The 22,994-nt window shown below is 44.3% G+C and overlaps 1 protein-coding gene across 1 annotated transcript; it reads right to left on the bottom strand.

The window, feature by feature from the left end:
- Positions 1-15,842: 15,842 nt before the first annotated feature.
- On the bottom strand, positions 15,843-21,341 carry leap2 (liver-expressed antimicrobial peptide 2). Its single transcript, XM_074623239.1, has 3 exons — positions 21,020-21,341; positions 20,245-20,411; positions 15,843-18,740 (listed from the first exon to the last, which is right to left on the bottom strand). Exons 1-3 carry the CDS (start codon positions 21,095-21,097, stop codon positions 18,686-18,688), a joined length of 300 nt encoding a protein of 99 aa, XP_074479340.1. The 5' UTR covers positions 21,098-21,341; the 3' UTR covers positions 15,843-18,685.
- Positions 21,342-22,994: the final 1,653 nt, after the last annotated feature.

The following is a 22,994-nucleotide window of genomic DNA, read 5'->3' as shown; positions in this document are numbered from 1 at the left end:
CTCTCCCCCCTTTCAAGACTCTATCCACTGTCCTGTTAATAAAAATGGAAAATGCCCCCAAAAAAAAAAATTAAAAAAAAAAATGTCTTGTTAACAGCGACACCTGTGGCCATTAAGTCAATGAAAGTCGGCGTCCTGTTATAGGATTAGGTCTTCCAAGGGGTGACGGTTTGTCCATTTCATGTCTTTAAAAGTAAATTGGAGCCTGTAATTTTACTCCTTCAAATAAATGATCATATGCAGCTGTAGCAGAGGCCTGTTGTGAACCCAAACTGAGGGCAGAAGATAAGAGAGAAGAAAAATAAAAGTTTCCAAAACAGACAAGAAAGCAGAGGAAAGGTTGAGCTATTTCATAATGTACACGGATTCTGGATCTGAACCCTCAGAAATATACAAATGAAATTGATAAATTGAGTGCAAATCACACTGACCGACGTCAGCCCACCTGCCTGCCTCTGTTGCTGTCTGACCACTATCCCCCAGAATACCATCATTCATTAATATACGTCTATTAAGAGACGTACACTTTCACACGCAGTGAAGTGTTGGTGAGGACAGCTTGTATGGAGAACACCGTGTGCAAGTCGAGAGTGCCAGATGACTCCTGCCCAGACAGCGTTTGATGGATAGTGATGCAGAGGAAGCTGCCAAGTTCGACATCAGGCCACGATGAACTTTTACCAGTATGATATGAAGGAACAGTAAACAGATGATATGACACCAGGTTGATGGTGTTATCTTGGTTTCAATGTGTTGGCCGGTTTAATTACTCAAATTTAGTGTACATCATATGGCCAAAAGAAAGAAAGAAACTATACCAGCCTCCATTCTTCTGCTTTCAGGCTTCCTACAAGATTTTGGCCCCTGGGTGATCCCATTCAGCCACAAGAGCATCAGTGAGGTCCAACACTGATGTTTGGCAACAATGCCTGGCTTCTGATTTGTCCCAAAACTGTTGGATGGAGTTGAGGTCAGGGCTCTGTACAAGTCAGTCAAGTTCTTTTAACCCTGATGCCGCAACCAGAACGCCGGAAATCTCCATAAAATACATACATAATGTAAAGAAGATTTAATATCCTTTCATGTATTATCTACCTCAGTTTATGTTGCTTGAATATCTATGCCTTGGTTTATATCATTACCTATCTTTTTGCTAAGTCCCGCCTACGGTGCATTTCTATTGGCTGAGTAGCCTGTCAATCAATCCTCCGTAGCAGAGGTAAATCGTCTCCTTTTTTTCTGTTGCTCTAGAGAGTTGCGTGTCAAGTGAGCTGTTACAGTAGTTGAGCTACGTAATTAGTACGGCACAGTTTGGACATTTTGGACAGTGAGAGCCTGTGTGCGTCCATTGAGAAGACCACACACACACCCAAAAGGACACTATACTTCCTGTCTGAAGTGTATAAGTGCACAGTGTGTGAAGTTTATAATAAAGTCCACTGAAGACAAATCCATCTCAAGAGCATTTTTACTGATGTCCCACGGTGATTACCCTATCCTCCCAGCAAAGTAATAGTCAAGAGCAGATCGCCTTGTCCGATTTAACATATGGTCCTTCGAGCCGGATAGTGGTGGTTTCCGTGGAATGAAGATGTCTTCACAACGGTACGAAGATGTGCGGCCCAAGCGTCAGGTACATCCTCCGGCCTACCTGGATGATTATGATGTCACCCTCCCTGGTCTGAGGCAACCGCCGCCACTTAACTTAAGTCGCACTGTGCACCATCAAGCAGTAGAACAGCCACTACTCACCAGAGAGGGTTACGCCAAGATGACGCCCCTCACTCATTGGCAGAGGTACAGCCCATGGAGCACCGCGATGGATGAGCAGAGTAACCAGTATGCTCGCGGTGCCGAAGCTGCTCCGAGTCCTGCATGGATGAGCACCACTGAGGATGCCTATGGCATGCCAATGTCGTTCCACCATCCAGCTACAGCTGCTTCACCTGAAGTGCTAAGAGCTATTAGGCAGCTTCAAGAAGAGAATCAACGTTTGCAGATAACCATGCTGGACATGAAACGTCAAATAAAAGCAAGCCCTCCTCTACCTTCTCCACACCCTCCTCAGCCGATTCCGCCACCACGGGTCTGGTCCCTCTCACAATCTGAGCAGCCACCTCAACCCAACAGTCTGCCTGTGCCAGCAGTCAATACTGGCCATGCCCTTCGACCTCCAAACAGAGATGACGAGGAGTATTGGCCACTACCACAACCACCGGTCGTGGATGAGGATCAATTATCAACCCAACCACCACCGATGGACCTGGTGAGTGACCTAACAGCCCGTATTCGCAGACTAGGAGAGAAGCCGCTCCCAAGCCCTGACTACTGGGATTCTGTAACGACGGCTCGCCGTTACGGGAGTAATATAGTAATTTGTGTGTATGTTTAACTATAATTACTAGACGTATGGATTATTGAATACACTTAATGAACACACGGAGGTATTAATTAATTAAAACAGTCAATAACATGCCCAACTTACTACTTCCGGTTTCCGTCTCCCAAGGTGCGCGGGTGAAAGAGATCCCCGGGGACTCGCGCCCTATTAATAGTTCCGGGAGGGCGAAACCAGTGGGAAGTGGGTGGAGGGGAGTTCGGCAGGACTGTTTATTGTGTATTTGTGAAAGGGTAATGTTTATGGATATTTATTGAAGATAGTTAGGTGTGTATGTATTTATTAAGAGGATTTATATGTGGGAAATGTCTTTAGGTACATAAATGTGGATATTTTTGTATATTGGTGTGGTGTTGTGTTTTGGAAATGGAATGGGCCAATATAGGGGAGTATAAAAACCATGAGTTTGGGTCCATTTGGGGGACTACTACGGTGGAGGCAACATGTGTGACGGGTGTGAAAAGGAAAATAAATGCTATTATGCTGAAATGCCATCCAGACTGATCCTCATTTCCTCTATGACCGCTCGGGGATTCTAACAAGTGGTGTCAGAAGAAAAGGCCGGACAACATATTGAGGAGAGCATGATGACTAGAGGCACAAAGAAAGATCCTCAGGAGGAGCCAGGCAGTGGGGAAGCAGGTACTTCAGCTGACCAGCAGGGGGCAGCGGCTGGTGGAAATCCTGATAAGCTGGAGGAGCTGAGGGGCATGATGAAGTCTCTGGTCCGCTCCCAAACATCCAGAGATCAGCAGTTGGAAAAAGAGTCCATGCGCCAAGAGCAGAGATGGAGGAGCATGCAACACCAGTTCCAACGGATTCAAACACAGGTGACAGAGTTGAGAGATGAATATAACAGCAGAGGGGAGCGCTATGAAAGTGTTGATGGTGCAGACGGGGAAGAACCGGAGGTGATGGCCGGCCAATCCAGTCAGCGGGAGTGGTCGCCACCACCACAGAGGGTGCGACACATGCATAGAGACCCCAAGTTGATACCACTCACTCCGGAGGATGACATCGAACACTTTCTGACAACGTTTGAAAGAGTGGCCACTGTCTGCCGTTGGCCAAAAGAGGAGTGGGCCATTCATCTTGTTCCTCTGCTCACAGGTAAGGCACATAGTGCCTATGTTCTCATGGACATCACAGACTCTGAAGAGTATGAAAAGGTTAAAGAGGCTATTCTAGCTAAATATGAGATCACAGCCGACACCTATAGAAGGCGGTTTCGTGCACTGAACATTGATCAAGGAGAGACCCCACGTGAACTGTATGTTCGACTGAAGGACATGTTTAACAAATGGATCAAACCACAGAGCTCTACGGTGAAAGACATGGCCGAGCTGATGATTCTGGAGCAGTTTTTGAGGATGGTGGACCCGGAGTTGGAGGTCTGGATCCGTGAACGGGACCCAAAGTCTGCAGAAGATGCCGCCCGGTTTGCAGAGGTTTTCCTGTCAGCCAGAACTGGGAGCAGAAGAACCACCTTCGGCCGGGACAGCTACTTCACCGGGCGCAGTAAGTCCAATGGGGGTGAAAGGGGTGGTCAAACTCAGTTTAGGCCTCAGAACAATGCTAGGCAGTTCCCTCCCAGTAAACCTAACAGTAACAAGCCCTTTTCCAGTTCTAAGCAGGACATCCGCTGCTATCAATGTAATGCCTTAGGTCACACTCAGTATACATGCCCCGCAACCAGACAGAGTAAGCCTTCCCTTTTGTGTACAGTACCCAGACCCGCTAACCCAGTCTCTGTGCAGGCAGAAGCGCTCACAACACCGGTGTTAGTGAATGGTCAGTGTGAGAAGGCCCTCTTAGACTCTGGCAGTTTTCAGTCTGTTGTGCTGTCCAGCATAGTTCCAAGAGAACTGTGGAGTGAGACCACTGCCAATATTAGTTGTGTACACGGTGATGAGAAAAAGTACCCCACAGCTGAGGTTTATCTTACGGTTGGTGGCCAGACTTACCTCCTGCCAGTAGCGTTAGTAGCCCGAGCCCAGCTTCAGTCACTGCCCATTATTGATACACCATTTGACCGAATAGGCATGGATGTAGTGGGGCCCCTTGAGAAAAGTTCTTCAGGAAATCGGTACATCTTGGTAATTTGTGATTATGCCACCCGTTACCCAGAAGTCTTTCCCCTCAGGTCTGTTAAAGCCAGACAGGTTGCCAACTGTCTTATACAGCTATTTTCAAGGGTAGGCATACCTAGAGAGGTCCTGACAGACTGTGGGACAAACTTCCTGTCCAAACTACTGCAGCAAGTTTATCAGTTGTTAGGTGTGAAGGGTATTAAGACCACCCCATACCACCCCCAGACGGACGGCCTGGTGGAAAGATTCAATCAAACACTTAAGAACATGCTGCGAAAGTTTGTCTTACACACAGGCTCTGATTGGGACCAATGGCTGCCATACCTGCTGTTTGCCTACCGGGAGGTGCCACAGGCTTCAACGGGATTTTCGCCCTTCGAGCTTCTCTATGGTCGCCAGGTGAGGGGGCCACTGGACCTCCTGAGAGAGCACTGGGAGAATCCAATTGCAGATCAGGAGAATGTTGTTGCCTATGTCGTGAAGATGAGAGAGAGGCTGGAACAGATGACGGCTCTAGCACAGGAGCACATGAGGACGGCGCAAGCCAACCAGAAGACCTGGTATGACAGAAAGGCCAGAGACAGGACATTTCATCCAGGGCAGCAGGTGATGCTGTTGCTCCCAACCAGTGACTGTAAGCTGTTAGCCAAATGGCAGGGGCCTTACCAAGTCACCAAACGCCAGGGTAAGGTAACCTATGAACTACACATGCCTGACAGATTGAAGAAACATCAGTGTTTTCACGTGAACCTGTTGAAGGAGTTTCAGGTGCCTTCACTGCCGATCCAGCAACCTGCCCAGCAGCAACTCTTCATCCGTGCTCTCGATGAGGAGGAAAACAGAGAGCAGTCGTTCCCCACCAACTCTGAGCCGACTTCAGCGGATGTGTCCCATCTCCAGCCAGCCCAGCAGAGGGAGATAAAAGCCTTGCTGGATCCAGGGCTTTTCCAAGAAAAACCTGGCTTCACAACTCTGGTCCAGCACAAGGTCCATCTGAAGGGAGAGGCTGCTCCCCGCCGGAAAAGCTATAGGATCCCTGAACGTTTGGTACCAGAGTTCAAGAAGGAGATTGAACTGATGTTGCAGCTGGGAATAATTGAGACATCAACCAGTGAGTAGTGCAGTCCTGTTGTGTTGGTACCTAAAAAAGATGTCTCACTGAGGTTCTGTATTGACTTCAGGTACCTCAATGCAGTCTCAAAGTTTGAAACCTACCCAATGCCCCGCATCGATGAGTTGCTGGAAAGAGTTGGGAGGTCCACGTTCATCACCACGCTTGACCTGAGCAAGGGGTACTGGCAGCTGGCCCTGGCACCTGAGTCCAGGGAGCTGACAGCATTCAAGACGCCCTATGGCATGTTTCAGTTCAGGGTGATGCCGTTTGGTCTCCATGGGGCGCCAGCAACCTTCCAACGACTCATGGACCAAGTGTTGAGGGAGGTGCCACAGTTTGCAGCCGCCTACTTGGATGATGTTGTCATCTTCAGCCAGACATGGGAGGAACATATGGCTCACCTGCAACGGGTCCTCCACCTGATCAAGACAGCCGGGCTAACCATCAATCCAAACAAGTGTGCTTTTGCACGGGAACAGGTGGAGTACCTGGGCCATGTCGTTGGACAAGGGGTGGTCAAGCCTCGAGTGGGGAAGGTGGATGCCATCCACTCGTATCCGGTGCCCACCACCAAGAAGAAGGTGCGTGCCTTTATGGGGCTGGTGGGTTGGTACAGCAAGTTCATCCCCCACCTTTCTGAGAGGGCAGCTGTCCTTACTGACCTCACCAAGGCCTCAGCCCCAAACAGAGTGAGATGGAATGAAGAGTGTGACAGGGCCTTCAAGGATCTCAAGAGTGCCATCACAAGTGAGTCTGTTCTACACACTCCTGACTTCTCTCAGCCATTCACACTGCAGACGGATGCTTCTGGTGTCGGCCTTGGAGCAGTGCTGCTACAGGAGGCTGAGGGGGAGAGGCGTCCTGTATTGTTCCTGAGCCGCAAACTCCTGGACCGGGAGACAAGGTACTCCACAGTGGAGAAGGAGTGTCTAGCCATGAAGTGGGCCGTTGATTCACTGAGGTACTACTTGCTGGGACGTCACTTCTGCCTTGAGACGGATCATCGGGCTCTGCAGTGGCTGAACCGGATGAAGGACTCGAATACACGTATCACAGGGTGGTACCTGTCCCTGCAACCCTACGACTTCACAGTCCAGTACCGGGCAGAAAAAGGCCAACCTGGTAGCAGACTGTCTCTCCAGAGTACATGAAAATTGAGGTACTGTACTCTTTGGAGAGGAGGGGAGGAAATGTAACGACGGCTCGCCGTTACGGGAGTAATATAGTAATTTGTGTGTATGTTTAACTATAATTACTAGACGTATGGATTATTGAATACACTTAATGAACACACAGAGGTATTAATTAATTAAAACAGTCAATAACATGCCCAACTTACTACTTCCGGTTTCCGTCTCCCAAGGTGCGCGGGTGAAAGAGATCCCCGGGGACTTGCGCCCTATTAATAGTTCCGGGAGGGCGAAACCAGTGGGAAGTGGGTGGAGGGGAGTTCGGCGGGACTGTTTATTGTGTATTTGTGAAAGGGTAATGTTTATGTATATTTATTGAAGATAGTTAGGTGTGTATGTATTTATTAAGAGGATTTATATGTGGGAAATGTCTTTAGGTACATAAATGTGGATATTTTTGTATATTGGTGTGGTGTTGTGTTTTGGAAATGGTATGGGCCAATATAGGGGAGTATAAAAACCATGAGTTTGGGTCCATTTGGGGGAATACTACGGTGGAGGCAACATGTGTGACGGGTGTGAAAAGGAAAATAAATGCTATTATGCTGAAATGCCATCCAGACTGATCCTCATTTCCTCTATGACCGCTCGGGGATTCTAACAGACTCAGACAGTGGTTCTCAAGCATCAGACGAGCCAAGGAGGAACAGAGAGGAACAGGATTACGCACAACACTCCAACCGACCTGGCCGCCGGGAGTGCTCATCACCAAAGCAAGTTTCCACTCAGCCTCGCCACTCCCCCTCACCCCCTCGGCAGGAGAGGACCTACCGAGGACCGAAACCCTCTATACCAAAGTTCACCAAGGAGGATCCAAGGGAGTTTGCAAGACTCAAGATCAGTCTGGAGAACATTCTACCTGAAGACGCAACAGAGAGATTTAAATATCAGGTGCTCCTAGACCATTTGAAGTTTGAAGAGGCCCTGTTAATAGCAGACTCCTACAGCAACTCTCGCCATCCATACAGTGACACCATGGCCTCCCTCACCTGCCACTACGGACAACCACACCAGCTGGCTTTGCAGCGCATTGCAGACATGATGGACGGGCCCACTATCCGCAGTGGTGATACAGCAACCTTTAAGAAGTTTGCCTTGCACATCAGAGTTCTGGTAGGCATGCTAGACCAGCTGGGTGGAGAGGGCCAAATAGAGCTTCAGTGTGGGTCACATGTCGCGAGGCTCGCCGCCAAATTGCCTCATGACATGCGTGCCAACTTCAAAAGGTATATTCATCCGCTGAAGATCAAAGTTCCAACCCTTCTGAACTTTGCTGATTGGCTCGAGTACGAGCTAGAGATCCAACAGAGTGGATTCAAGTTCAGCCAGAGTGAAAAGAAGGAGAGCACAGAACCAAGGAAGAATTGGAACAAAGACTTCAAATCACGTCAGACGACGACCATCCTACATGGCGCAGAACCAGCCTTCACCACCAGCAAAGACCCGGCCCCCACAAATACAGCCCAAGAAAAGGTGAAAACGTATTGCCCATATTGCAGCAACTCACTGCATTACCTAGATCAGTGCTCAAACTTTAGTCAACTTACGAAAGATCAGAAGAGCATGTGGGTGAGGTCCAACAAGAAATGCTGGAGGTGTGGCCGTGGTCACCAAGCGGCGCAGTGCCGACTCAAAATGACCTGTAAGATATGCAATGGCAAGCATGTGGAAGCCCTGCATGAACTCAACAGGAAGCCAGAGGGAGAGGACATCTGCCATGCACGTCCTGCAAGTGATGTTCTCTACCTGGATCGACGAGCTGGTTGTAGTCAAGTGCTGCTAAAGATCACCAAAGTCACTCTGCGGAACGGAGGTCGTACTATGGACACTTATGCAATATTAGATGATGGGTCAGAGAGGACCATCCTCCTCCAGGCCGCGGCCAAGCAGCTGGGTCTCAGAGGAACACCAGAAGAGTTAGCACTGAGAACAGTGCGGCAAGACATCAGAGTCCTCCATGGTTCGACTGTATCGTTCACCATTTCCCCTGCCAGCCAGCCGCACAGCAGATTCAAGATCAAAGGTGCATTCACTGCAGGAGAACTGGGTCTAGCAGAGCATACTCAGGCAGTGGCAGCTCTACAACGGAAGTACAAGCATCTCAGGGGATTGCCTCTACAATCACTTGACCGTGTTCGCCCACTTCTGTTGATTGGTTCAGATTACCCGCAGTTGATCACCCCGATTGAGCCTGTTCGTCTAGGTCCCACTGGTGGACCAGCAGCAGTTAACACCAGGCTAGGATGGACCGTCCAGGGTCCAACCAAGTACATCAAGAGATGCATCTCCTCATCACAATGCTTGCTGACGTCCACACTCTCTCCATCTGAGGAACTGTCTAGGCATGTGGAAAGGCTCTGGCAGCTGGACACGCTGCCTTATCGAAGCGAAAAGCTCGTTACTAGGTCAAAGCGAGATCAGGAGGCAGTGAACCTACTTGAAGCTAAAACGATTCGAGTGAATGACAATGGAGTTCAAAGATACGCCACGCCCATGCTGAGAGTGAAGGACATGCCACGCCTGCAGGCACCAAAGGAGGCGGTCTTGGCAACCCTGCGCAGTGTTGAGCGACGCCTAGCAAAGGACCCAGAGAAATCTGCAGTATACACTGCAGAAGTACAGAAGTTGGAGCAGGCAGGGTACGCAGTGAAAGTTCCCCCCGAGATGGTCCACCAAGTAGAAACGTGGTATATTCCCCACCACATAGTCCACCACAATGGAAAGAACAGACTTGTTTTTAACTGCTCATTCAAGTACCAAGGTGAGAACCTTAACGAACTTCTCCTGCCTGGACCTACCTTGGGCTCTACACTTCTCGGTGTACTCCTGCGCTTCCGGGAACATTCTGTCGCTGTCAGTAGTGACATAAAGGCGATGTTCCACCAGGTGAGACTTCTGCCTGAAGACCGGTCACTGTTCCGTTTCCTGTGGCGAGACTTAAAGAGAGAAGAGTCCCCCAGTGTCTACGAGTGGCAGGTCCTGCCTTTCGGGACAACCTGCAGCCCATGCTGCGCCACCTTCGCGTTGCAGAAGCACGTTATCGACCACAGCCTGCCAGGAGAGGACGTCCGTGAGGCAGTCGAAAGATGCTTCTATGTAGACAACCATCTGCAGAGCTTGTCTTCTGCAGACGAAGCAAAGGCACTAGTGGACAAACTGAAGGCGCTCCTGGCGACAGGTGGATTCGAGCTGAGGCAGTGGGCTAGCAACACCCAAGCAGTGATCAGTCACCTACCAAAGGAAGCTCGAGCAGAAAGCAGTGAGCTCTGGCTCAGTCAAGGTCAAGCAGGTGTGGATCCACAGGAACAGACTCTCGGGCTCCGCTGGTCATGTCAGTCGGACACACTGGGTTATAAGCATCGGGCACAGGAGAGCCCCACGCCCACAATGAGAAACATTTATCGTGTACTAGCTAGCCAATATGATCCGCTGGGATTTATTGTGCCTTACACCACTAGGGCCAAGGTACTGGTGCAAAGGCTGTGGGACAAACACAGACAATGGGATGATCCCTTGCTGCCCAGCGAGCTTCTCCAGACCTGGAACAAATGGGAAGAAGAACTTAAACACCTGCCCACCATTTCCTTTCCCCGCTGCTACACAAGCGCGGAAATGGACCAACCGGACAGTGTCAGGGACATACACATATTTTGTGATGCATCCGAATGTGCCTACGGGTCAGTGGCGTACCTGCGCACAGAAGACCCTCAGGGGCAAGTTCAAGTGGCATTCCTGACGGCCAGATCGAGGGTAGCCTCTAAGCGCCAGCAGTCCATACCACGCCTAGAGTTATGTGCTGCTGTTACAGCTGCTCAGTTAGCCACGCTGTTGGAGAGAGAGCTTACGATGCCTCTGCACTCAGTTGTCTTGTGGTCAGACTCCACGACAGTCTTAACCTGGCTTCAGTCTGAATCGTGCCGCTACAAAGTCTTTGTAGGTACAAGAGTAGCCGAAATACAGGAACTGACCGATGCCCAGGCTTGGCGCTACGTGGACTCCGCCAGTAATCCGGCAGATGATCTTACACGAGGTTTGTCCTTGCAGGATCTTGCTACGGAGACTCGGTGGAGTCAGGGCCCAGACTTTCTGCGACAGTCACCTGACCACTGGCCAACCAAACCTGCTACTGAAGTACTCGATGATCCAAATGAGGTGAGGAAGCCAACCTTCTGCGCTCTGTCCATCACATCCCATGACCCAGCACTACCAGATATAGGGCAGTTCAGCAGTTTCAGAGAGCTGGTTGAGGCAACTGCACTGTCTCGTCACGAGGCGGCTGGTCTGCAAGGTAGCCCTTCGGCAGACGCTCACATAGAGGCAGAGAGGGAAATCTTGAGGAAAGCTCAAGAACAATGTTTCCCCGAAGAACTCAAACAATTAGTAGCAAGAAAACCGATATCATCCACGAGTCGTCTGCTCACTCTGACTCCAGAGTACAACGAAAGCACAAAGCTCATCCGGGTGGGTGGAAGACTACGGCGTAGTCATCACTTAGAGCCCGACACTCTTCACCCTATTGTCTTGGACCCAGCTCACCCAGCGACAAAATTGATCATTCAGGACACTGACCATGACTTACGACATCCCGGATCAGAACGTCTGTTTGCCGAGATTCGGCGTAGATACTGGATTCTTCGAGGGCGAGAGGCTGTAAAAAGACAGCAGCGTACCTGTGTAGATTGCCAGAGATGGAGGGCCAAACCTACCATTCCAAAAATGTCTGACTTGCCCAAATCCCGTCTGCGTCTCTACCAGCCAGCATTCACCTCCACTGGAGTGGACTGCTTTGGGCCTCTCCAAGTTAAAGTGGGCAGACGGAATGAGAAACGGTGGGGACTCCTGTTTAAGTGCATGACGACTAGAGCAGTCCACATAGAACTCCTGCCCAGCCTCGATTCTGATTCCTTTCTTATGACACTGCGGAGATTTATCGCACGGAGAGGAAAGCCTGCAGAGCTTCTATCCGACCAGGGGACAAATTTTAAAGGCGGAGATCGAGAACTACAAGAGGCGTTCAGAGCTCTGCACCCTGACCTTCAAGCACAGCTGGCGAAAAGTCAAATCAGGTTCGCATTCAACCCGCCAAGTGCCCCTCATTTCGGGGGGAATTGGGAACGGGAGATAAGATCCATCAAGACCGCCCTAAATGCCACTGTGAAGGCACAGATTGTGACCGAGGAAGTGCTTAACACTGTCCTCATTGAAGTGGAAGGAGTCTTAAACTCAAAACCGTTGGGGTATGTATCTACAGATGTGGCAGACCCAGAACCCATCACGCCAAACTTGCTCCTCATGGGGCGGCTCGACCCGGCATTGCCCCAAGCCGTCTACCAGGAGTCGGAACTTCTAAGTCGCCGTAGATGGAGACACTGCCAAGTCCTGGCTGACCAGTTCTGGAGACACTTTGTGAGGCATTACTTGCCTACATTACAGACCCGCTCCAAGTGGTGGAACGACTCAGAGAACCTCCAGTCAGACACAGTGGTCATGGTCGTTGACCCACAACTGCCGAGGGCGTCTTGGCCAGTCGGACGAGTGAGCAAGGTCCTCCCAGGAGCAGATGGACGAGTACGTGCTGCTGAGGTCAAGATTAACAGCAAGACGTATATGAGGCCGGTCGCACGCCTTATCAAGCTCCCTTGCATTCCAGACGATGACATTGACTAAGTGAATCTTCTCCTTGATTGCAAATATGGGCCGCCATATTTGGGGGCGGCTGTAAAGAAGATTTAATATCCTTTCATGTATTATCTACCTCAGTTTATGTTGCTTGAATATCTATGCCTTGGTTTATATCATTACCTATCTTTTTGCTAAGTCCCGCCTATGGTGCATTTCTATTGGCTGAGTAGCCTGTCAATCAATCCTCCGTAGCAGAGGTAAATCGTCTCCTTTTTTCTGTTGCTCTAGAGAGTTGCGTGTCAAGTGAGCTGTTACAGTAGTTGAGCTACGTAATTAGTACGGCACAGTTTGGACATTTTGGACAGTGAGAGCCTGTGTGCGTCCATTGAGAAGACCACACACACACCCAAAAGGACACTATACTTCCTGTCTGAAGTGTATAAGTGCACAGTGTGTGAAGTTTATAATAAAGTCCACTGAAGACAAATCCATCTCAAGAGCATTTTTACTGATGTCCCACGGTGATTACCCTATCCTCCCAGCAAAGTAATAGTCAAGAGCAGATCGCCTTGTCCGATTTAACACATAACATTCAACATAAATTTCAAAGAAGTTATCGGAATATAATTATTAAATAATGTTTATAATAAAGTCATTTTCTATACATTTTGAGGTAAATATTGGGTTGATATGCAAGTAATTCCAAAGAAATTTCAAATAGGTTACTTGCTAATTATCACCTAATTATAATGAAATTTGCGGACCTGTAAAATGAAGTGTTACCAGAACATCAATTGCAGGTCTGTGACGGGACCCATCCACCACCTCAACCTGAAGAAATGTCCAATATGGATGAAGGAATACTGGGCTGGTTCATCCACAACTAACTGGGAAAACTATTTCTTCATGGACCTGGCTGTGTGCCCGGGGTTATTTTCATGTTGATAAGGACTTCCCCAAACTGATGCCACAAAGTGGGAAGCACACTACTGTCTAAAATAGCATGGTAGGCTGTAGCATTAAGATTTTGCTTCAGTGGAACTAAGCATAAAAATACTTTCCAAATACTTTTGGCCATACAAGTGGTAATTTCTTTTTTTTAAAGTTATTTTTTTGGGGGCATTTTCCATTTTTATGACAGGACAGTGGATAGAGTCTTGAAAGGGGGGAGAGAGAGAGAGTGGATGCGGAAAGGGCCACAGGCCGAATTCGAACCCGGGCCTCCGCGGTCAGGACCAAGCCTTAATACATGGACGCCCGCTCTACCAACTGAGCTAACCCAGGCGCCCGCAAGTGGTAATTTCTAACCTTATGCTCAAATTTAAATTGAGTTAATAGCTATAAAATCAGTGAACCAAAAATGTTCAATTAACACAGAGAAAACACAGTTCTGATGACTCTGCACATTCTCATATGAAGTGGAAAAATCCGTCAGCGTTTGTTCCACTCACTCGCGCACTTCATCTCTGTCGTTGTGAAAGACTGAACATCTGAACGCCAACAGATGACAGCAGGTTCAGTCTCCAGTTAGCGCATGAAAAAAGCAAAACTCTGCAGATGAGTCAGAGTGCATGAGTCAGATATTACATTAGTTTCACATTAGTGTTTGGCTGCAGGAATCAGCGACATGTGAACATCCAGGAGAGCATATTTATATTTGTTTAAGTCTTGTTTCCAGGTAGTTTTTGTGCTAAAGTTCCCAACTCCTGTATTTCCAGAAAACAGTGCAGGGACGGTGTATTTGTTCCACATGTGCTCTGAGGAACATCAACAGGTTTATTTGGCGTTAAAAGTTCACGTCCAAGTTGTCGTGTGTAAATTCTAATCTTGAAAAAACAGGCGATATTTCTTTAACTAGCTACTCAAGATAAGTAGGGTATCCTGTGGTGGGGTCATACTGAAGTCAATAAGTTAAATCAGATTAAAGTACACAACTCCAAACTCCAACCCTGCTTGTTTTTATTGGACTATTCTTTCAATTTGTCTCATTTGTCTCATTTGTCTCATTTCCTTACTGTTCTTCCTCTTGGAGGTAATGGTGGTAACTTATAATTTATTTTGTATGTTATGTGATTATCTTCTGTCATTAGTTACAAATAATACATCAAATCAGACTGATAATCATACTGAAAAGACATTTTCGTTTCACTTTTTGAACTCACTTTCACAAAGAAGTTGCAGACATGGGTGAGGTCCTGAAACCAGGTTAATGTAAAAAATAGCAACAGCAAAATAAAACAAAATATATTTATGACAAAACAATCATAACTCAAGGTCCACTCACGAGCTTTCTGCAAAGCTTTAAAACTGTGTCTGTGATTTTAAATATTTTTAAAAATGATTTATTTTGTTTATTGGTTTTACAGATAAGTTCAATACAAATAACAGGAAAAGGACAAAAAACTAAAAAGATAATTGACAGAGGATTTAAAACAAACAAACAAACACACAAATAAATAAAAGTTGCTTAAGAATTCAATATGAATTGATGCAGTATGTCCAAAAATATGAACAATGACTGTAAATTAGTCTGTAAATTACATATGAGGAGATTTAAAGTTTAGATTCAGCATAGTCCAGGAAGGGACGCCACGTTTTCTCAGATTTTCTCAGTAGTACTTTCTCTCGTAAGTGTTGCTGACTAAAGATCCACTTAGTAGCCCTTTCCTGAGCTTTCAGCTGTATCACACCAGTCTTCATCAGATCAAGAATAACAGAACTTTAGCTTGCACTTTATGCCAACTTAAAAATCATGAACTCATAACAGCTAATACAAGTCAACAGAGTGATGACTCCATGATAACTGAACAAACTCTATCTGCTGGTGAAGACCATGCGATAAGGTTTAAAAAGCTCTGGAAAGACTAGCAAGTGGACCTTGAGTTGGGATCGCTTTGTCAAACTACTATTTACGAGGTCAAGAATGGAATGTTTAACTGAATAGAACTTAATGGCATAATTGGGAAACAAATAAATACTTTAAATGTAAATACTCTAAATAGCTGTTAATGCTAGAGCAACAAATGTGTATTAATCTGCAGCAGAAAGTAGTCCCCCACTAAATGCACTATTTAAACCTGTTTGTTTGATGTTTGCTAAAAAACTAAAGTGCCCAGCTGTTTTAGGAAATTACTGAGCTTTTTTTAAGACAATGAAACTATATATTTGTGTCCCGTTTAAACTTGTACGTATGCAGTAGGAACCAATGGAGCCATAGCACACTGTTGGTTTTTATGAGATTTCTTGACATAAGAAAAATAAAGAATAAGGCTAATCCAACATTGGCTAGATCCTGCTGCCATATCCCACACAGATATTTATTTATTTATTTATCTTGCCGCGCTGATACTTATAAATAAAACCAGTAATGTGCTATAACATAAATTATTCTAAAACCAAAATTAAAAATTAGGAACAAATGTGTTCAATTCTTTTTTCAAAAGCTTTTATTCCACTTTTTCTCCAGCCTTCTACATGTAAGTAATACAGTACATACAGTAGACAGTACACAGTACAAAGATAATTTGGGTTTAAAAGTGCAATCCTACTCAAACATTTCTCAAACATGCTGAGTGTACAAAATATCAGCAACCACCTGCTCTGTGCATGAAGTAAACTGTGCAGGCGAGTCGAAGCGAAATCTATGTTCGCTTATCAATTTGAGGAGATGGATGTGCAAAAAAAAAGAACAAAGCTGTGCAGCTCGTCATTATGAATCTATTACTAATATTTGTACACTTAGCTAAGATTAAATTTGTTATTGGTTACAGATTTACGATTGAATGAATGAGTAGATATCTAAAAGTTCCCACTGCAAAAGCTTAAAAAATCCAGTCAGGGTGATTGATTATTCTAAAAAAAAACATTAAAATATCATAAACAAATATAGATTTAAAAAAATACTAAATAAAATGATGTAAATGGGTACATTTTTTAACATTTTTAAACAGAGGATAAAATAAATAAAATATGAGAATCACCGCATTACACCAAATCAGTACGCATGCATTACATATACTATGATATAATGTTGTCAAAACTAACTTTGGAAATTTTGACAAGAAATATAACTTTGAAAAGAATAAAACTAGAATAAAAAACATGAAGATGTTGAAATGTTGCATCAATATTTTGTAACTTCTGATCCTTCTCTTTTCTTTGTTTCATCTTTTCCCCCCTTTTTTATGCCCTTTTTCCTACTTTGATTTATGCATCTCATCTCATCTCTTTCTCTTTAACACTTTTTGAATGTTAAATATGAACGTTAAATATGTGTAATTTTTTGGGGGGCAATAACATAACAAATTTTCCTTCTATAATGAATGCCAGAATTAATAATAAATCAGGAAAAATGCTGACGCCAGCCTATCCAAGTTGTAAACTAACCCAAATGATTCCTCTTGGGGGTAAAAAGGGAAGCATATGTGTATCTATTTGGCACATTATCAGTGGTAATGATAAGACCTTCTATGCATACAGTCAAGTGATAACTTATCAGAGATGACACGAGACAGCGATGACGAAATGTGGAAACATTTCAAGGTCATGACGCACAGTCTTCCTTGTGCCATTCGTCATTGCTTCAATGTCTGATCTAAGGCTTCATGATATCAGTGAAACAGTGAGCTGTCGCCAGTAAAACCTTGATTTCCAGCTGGCATGGCAGAGCCATGATACATTTGTTTGCATTTTAAATCACAAGGTCTCAGCTCTGAGAGGGCTGAAAGATTTTTGGTCCATAGCAGTGTGAAACTAGTATTTTTTAGTTGTTTGCACCCTTGTTGAAAACCAGGAAATGGTTTCAGATGACCACATCATGGAAAACATCAAGAATAAAAGGCTAAATGGCTCCCTTATAGAGACGGAGCACAACGCCAGCTGATTAGACTGTTGTCAGGCTGTTAAATAGGCGTCATCAGTCGCTATAAGCCCAATAGATGTGGGTCAGTAGGGGCCTACTACGCCCACTAGTAGGTTTTATCATCTATTCAAATGGTAGATCACAGAAAGAAGGTATAAAAGAACACAACAGTGACATCTAGCCACCGTAGTAATTATGACTATTATGAAGTCAGGTGCTGTAGTATAGACATCGTGAAACTCCATATAGGGTAGAGGTCGGGGACGATGGGTGTGACACAAGATACAGGGCTTTCACCCAGGAGACCGGAGTTTGCATCCCGTGTGAAACCAACAATGTATTCATAGTTATTTTAACCCAAAACACAGTGTTTTCTCCTAAATATAAATGTTGTTGTTTTTGCCTAAACCTAAAGAAGTTGTAGTTTTGTTAGCTAAACCTAAAGAAGTTGTAGTTTGGTTGCCTAAATCTAAATAAGTTGTAATTTTGTTGCCTAAACCTAAAGAAGTTGTAGTTTTGAACCTAAACCTAAAGAAGTTTTAGTTTTATTGCCTAAACCTAAAGAAGCCGTTTTGTTTGTGATCAAAGGGTGACGTTTCATTCAGTTTTACAACGTGTTAGAACGTGCTGCTCTTAAGTTTCACTTTCACTTTTACATAGTAGGCGTAGTAAGCCCCTATTGACCCACATTGATGGCGCTTTTGGCAACTGATAACGGCTATTTAGTGGCCTGATAACAGTCGAATCGGGTGACAACGCGTCTTTACACGGACGAAAAATACGGACTTGGTGTGCAAAGACCTTTACTCTGAAAGCCACGCCCACCAGAGGGGAAATAAATCGGCGCTACGTTAGCTTAGCTTACAGAAATAGTATAGTTACCTTAAAACTGACATTTGGACAAATGCTTGTTAGCGTACTTAGTGTCAGGATCACATGTTGTCCCACTCTTCCTGTCAATGCCTCTTCTTTTGGTTCGGCAGCTTATAAAAACTTAGTTTTGGGTTCTTTACCCTGTTGGTAGTACGTCCCACCACACAGCAGCTTTTAGGCATTTTTCTGTTGTTTGCTAGTAGATGAAAGTGACAAAGAGGCACCTTCACACAGTAGAAAGTCAATGGCGAGTGATGAATTGTTTTCCCCTCCGGTGTGGGCGGGACTTACAGTAAATGTCTCTATTGCCTCAGCCCACCATCTACTATCTTAATTTAAATGATATTTCTTATTTGAAATATATCAAGTGGAGCCTTTCTATAACTACCTGCTGTGTAAATTCATATAAACATGTAGATATTATCAGCAACGTATTGGCACATATAAATATAAAACTATTTAAAAAACCCAGTTCGGAGAACCTTTCATAAGGATTATGGCTGAATACTCATGTAAACATTGATCGCTGGTTGGCATCTAGTAGTTGACGGGCTCTGTGGGGGAGCGGTGGCTGGTGGAGCAGTGTCCCGCCCTGAAGACATGATGAGAAAAGAAGAAAGACCAAGAAAAAACTGTGAGATGACGTTCATTACTGAGGCTCCACTGTAAAAGAGAATTTGGCAGTAGTTGATTTTTACGGGTCCGTAATTAAAGTTTCCTGAAAAAAAAAATGTAATTTGGTACAGCGTTGGTATAATTAATTAACTGCAATGCACTACAATGCAAAATGTGAAATTTGTCCGCAGGCGAGAAAACAATTCAACAGACATAAGAGATAAAATTTAATTAATATTTACTTGTTTTCTGGAAATGAACCACTGCTTGTAAACTCAACACAACTAACTAAACTCTGATTAAAATAACTTTCCCATAACTATATTCCCTATAATTAGTGCCACAAACATGTCTTTTTTTATACATTTCCATACAATTTCTTTAATAGAATTATTAGGAAATTGTGGACACCAGATATAAGTGTTACAGAATAGTTTAGCCTTGCAATATTTGATAGATTTGTCAAAAGTGGAGGTAAACCAAAGTTTCATATACGTCATATATTGTAATACCTCCCAACTTTCTCACACATTAAATTTGCTGCAATATATTTAGAGTAAAAATTTGGATTTGGCAATTTTTTTCCCCGTAATAATTTATTGGAAGTAGCATCCGGTGTACAGAAACATACAAATAAAGCACACATGTAAATCACCGTCCCTCCATATTTTGGTATTTTTCCCTCCAAGCCCCCTCCCACCCAACCTTCACACATCGCCGATGCAAAAAGGGATAACGATTTTTTTTTAAATAAAAAATTTGAAAAAAAAAGATTATTAAAAAATAAATTTAATAAATTAAAATAAAATAAAATAAATAATAATAAATAAAGTACACACTGACAGTACAGTAATAATAATTATAGGATAAATCAGGATTTTCTGATTAGCTTACTTGTAGCCCGTTCACTTCCACTGTTTGTGTCAGTATTTCTAAGCATGTTTCTAATAACGTAATTTTATCGTACACATTTTTTCATAAGCAACTCAGTGGACGTAAATTTGAGTTGAAATAATTAATTTAGCTAACGGTTAACCTACTGAAACTTCATCCTTAACAAAATGTGTTAGCTAGAATGCCATCCTGCTAACCTGCTAATCTTAGCTAAACGGTGCTACTGTAGCTACAGCAGATGGACAATTAGGCCGATTAGCTAAAGAAACGTCAGTGTATGGAAGGCTACGTTTAGCATGATGATGACTTGAGGACTGAGGAATGAGGACTTTTAAAACGTATTATTGTTAGAGTGATTAACAGACTGTAGTCCATACGGTAAATGATTTTGCCTCAAGGTGACAGTAACCTGACTGGGACTCAAATTGCAGTTGGGAATTGGACTTTGGGATGCAGCTGTGATGCTTATTATATATATTATATACATCAAATATTTACACTGACTGCAGCTTATTTTCTTTAACCTCCACTTGAGTATAATTCACTCAAACTTTACTTGAGGTATTAGTTTGTACTTTTTCCGTTACCGGCAGATTCCTGTGGAGCATTCATAGTTGTTCTGGCAATAAGCTCCAAATGGTTTACTGTTCATGATCCTCCACAGCGGGGTCATCCGAGCCGTCCTCCTCAGTGTGTGGACGCTCGAATCGGCCTTCTGGTCAGAGCTGGACCGAACCAACGGACCTGCACACACCTGGTGTTATACACAGAGATGGTCATTAGAAAGGAAACAAGGAAACCCAGGTACAGAACATTAATCGGCATTGATTTATTAATAATAAATGCTGATTTGTACGCCATTTATTTTTAAATTGTGTTTTCACAGCGTGCTGACTAAATTTAGATGCCATAATGTCAACCATCCTAAAACATGCAACAAAGCAGTATGATTTGCATTTATGATAAAATAATCCACTTGCAGAGTTTTCTACCACATTTAACTGTCTTCATTAGCTAGAAATTGGACCTTGAGTACTCGGGTGAGGTAAAAAGTGAATCATCACAGTCAAACAAAAGCACTTTTTTAAAATCTGTCATCAAACTGTAAATGTACTTCAATAGAGTATTTTTTTTTTGCATATGTCAACAACCTGATAAAGTACCCTACTTGATTTGCATTTTCTCAGTTGTCAGCTTCAGATTATACTTTCATCTGGATTAATCTAATAAATATTTTTGACATGTTTCTAATGTTTCAAACACTCAAAAAGAAGATTGAAGTCTAACAAAAGAGAATAAAATCCATCTTTTGATTTAACACCAGACACATTTATCAAGACTTCGTGAAGTTAGGACGCTCACCTGCTGAGCCAGCATTAGCAGCACAATGCACAGAGCTGCTGCTGCTTTCCTTTGGGTGAAGAAGCCTTTCTCCTGCATCTTTACGCTCTTTGCAACAATTTCACTTGTAAGACTCTTCAGGCTCTTCGGTTAATCTCGACCAGCTAGGATCCCTGATCTCCAACACTTTCTGGAGTACTCGAACGCCTCAACTTTTCTGGACAATCTTGAGTCCGAGTCGTGAGTCTGGAGGTCGTTGTGGAGCTGGTTTTCATCAGTCTCAGGGTTGCTGCTGGAAGTCTCTTCAAGTCAGTCTGACTCAGCTGTGGCACCAGCAAAGAAGGCTGGGCTCTCCTTTATACAGACAGGCCATGATCCCAGGAGAGAGGAAGCAAGAGGGAGGGAGAGAGAGTCACAGTCCACCCCTCTCTCTCCCTCTTTATCTCACTTTTCTGGCCCAAATGTCACATTATGTGTTTGCAGAAACAATTCCCCAAAATGAGGCCTTTATTTGTGGTCTTTCCTTCCTTCTCACTTCGTCTTCGTCTTCTTTTACACATATATGTGCAAGCAATGTGAGCACAAGTAGACCAGACGCCGCACGCGTGATCGTAACATTAAATGAATGGCAACAGAGAGAGACAGCTGGGTAGCAAGGGTTTAAAGGGGCAAAGAGGTCACTGGATGTGTGCGTGCGTGCGTGCGTGCGTGCGTGCGTGCGTGCGTGCGTGCGTGCGTGCGTGCGTGCATGTGTGTGTCAATGAACTCCATCAGTAAGATAAGGCTTTATCAAGCTGCAGAGTCTGTGTGCTGCAGGATATCTTTGACTACCGATTGCTCCTGACCTGACGCAATCTCACAGTTCCACTTACACAATGTAGACGGGATATAAGAAGGCCGCAAGTGTGATTTACATAAGCAGGTACACAGTACACACATCCTCGGCACGTGACTTACATGTGTGCTCCATATACAGTATTTAAATGAAGAAATTCCTGAAGACTGAAGAGAAGTTCAGGAGAAAATCACATCTCTTAGTCAACATGAAATTCATTTTTTACCAAGAAATGAATACCTATATATGTATCATTGGTGTTTGTCTTGACTTGGGTAATCAAAATTGTCATTTACATGTACACACATGTTGTTTGTTGTTTTCACTGTTAGCACCGTTAGCTGTAAAAGCCGCCGGCATGTTGAGATCCATGGGGAGGCAATACAAATGCTCCCAATCTCATATTTAGCAGCTTTAAGTTTATGTAATGTTTATCAATCAGTTAATCAATAAATTAAAGGTTCTCTATACGATATCAAGAGCATTAATATATCAGCAAACAACTATTTTCTACGTAAAGATATTGAGGAGTAATGTCTACCTGAGCAGAGAATGAAGTCACCCTCTGTGTTTGTTGGAATCCGAGCTTCTCCGTGCCTTTTAGAGCATGTGAGTGTGCCCAGCTGGCTAGCTCACAGCCGCCGCTCTGCACTGCTCTGCACTGCTCTGCACTGCTCTGCTCTCGTACAGCAGTTACAAATGATAACGCCAATATCTGCAAAACTTGATGGTTTAATGACTATCTGGCGAGCTAACCACTTAGCCAGCTAAGAACATCAACACATTTTGTGTCTTCTTTGAGACGAGTAGAAAGAAAACATCCAAAATACACATTTAGGTGTTTATTTTACTACTTTGTCTATTTGCGTCTGTAGATTTCTCCTAAATTCACCAAAAGTTAGCATTAGATAATGACTCATTTGCATATTTAACCATACAATTTCAGAAAATGTGTAATACAAAAAATATTTGTGTTAATCTAAGTAATCAACTGGGGAAGTATCATGGTGATTTCTATCAGTTAATTTTTTTGCCCAATTCACCTGGGGTGTAATGTATGAACATTTTTCTCATATATCTGAGCCAGAAATCTCCATTTCAGTAGTACTTACATCCACCAAACTTTCTATCGTTATATACAGTCTATGGTTTCTACAGTAG

The sequence above is a fragment of the Sebastes fasciatus genome, chromosome 22 (assembly GCF_043250625.1).
Source record: "Sebastes fasciatus isolate fSebFas1 chromosome 22, fSebFas1.pri, whole genome shotgun sequence".
Lineage (NCBI taxonomy): Eukaryota > Metazoa > Chordata > Actinopteri > Perciformes > Sebastidae > Sebastes > Sebastes fasciatus.
The sequence above is the reverse complement of the archived record's forward strand: the minus strand, read 5'-3'. Positions and strand labels throughout refer to the sequence as shown.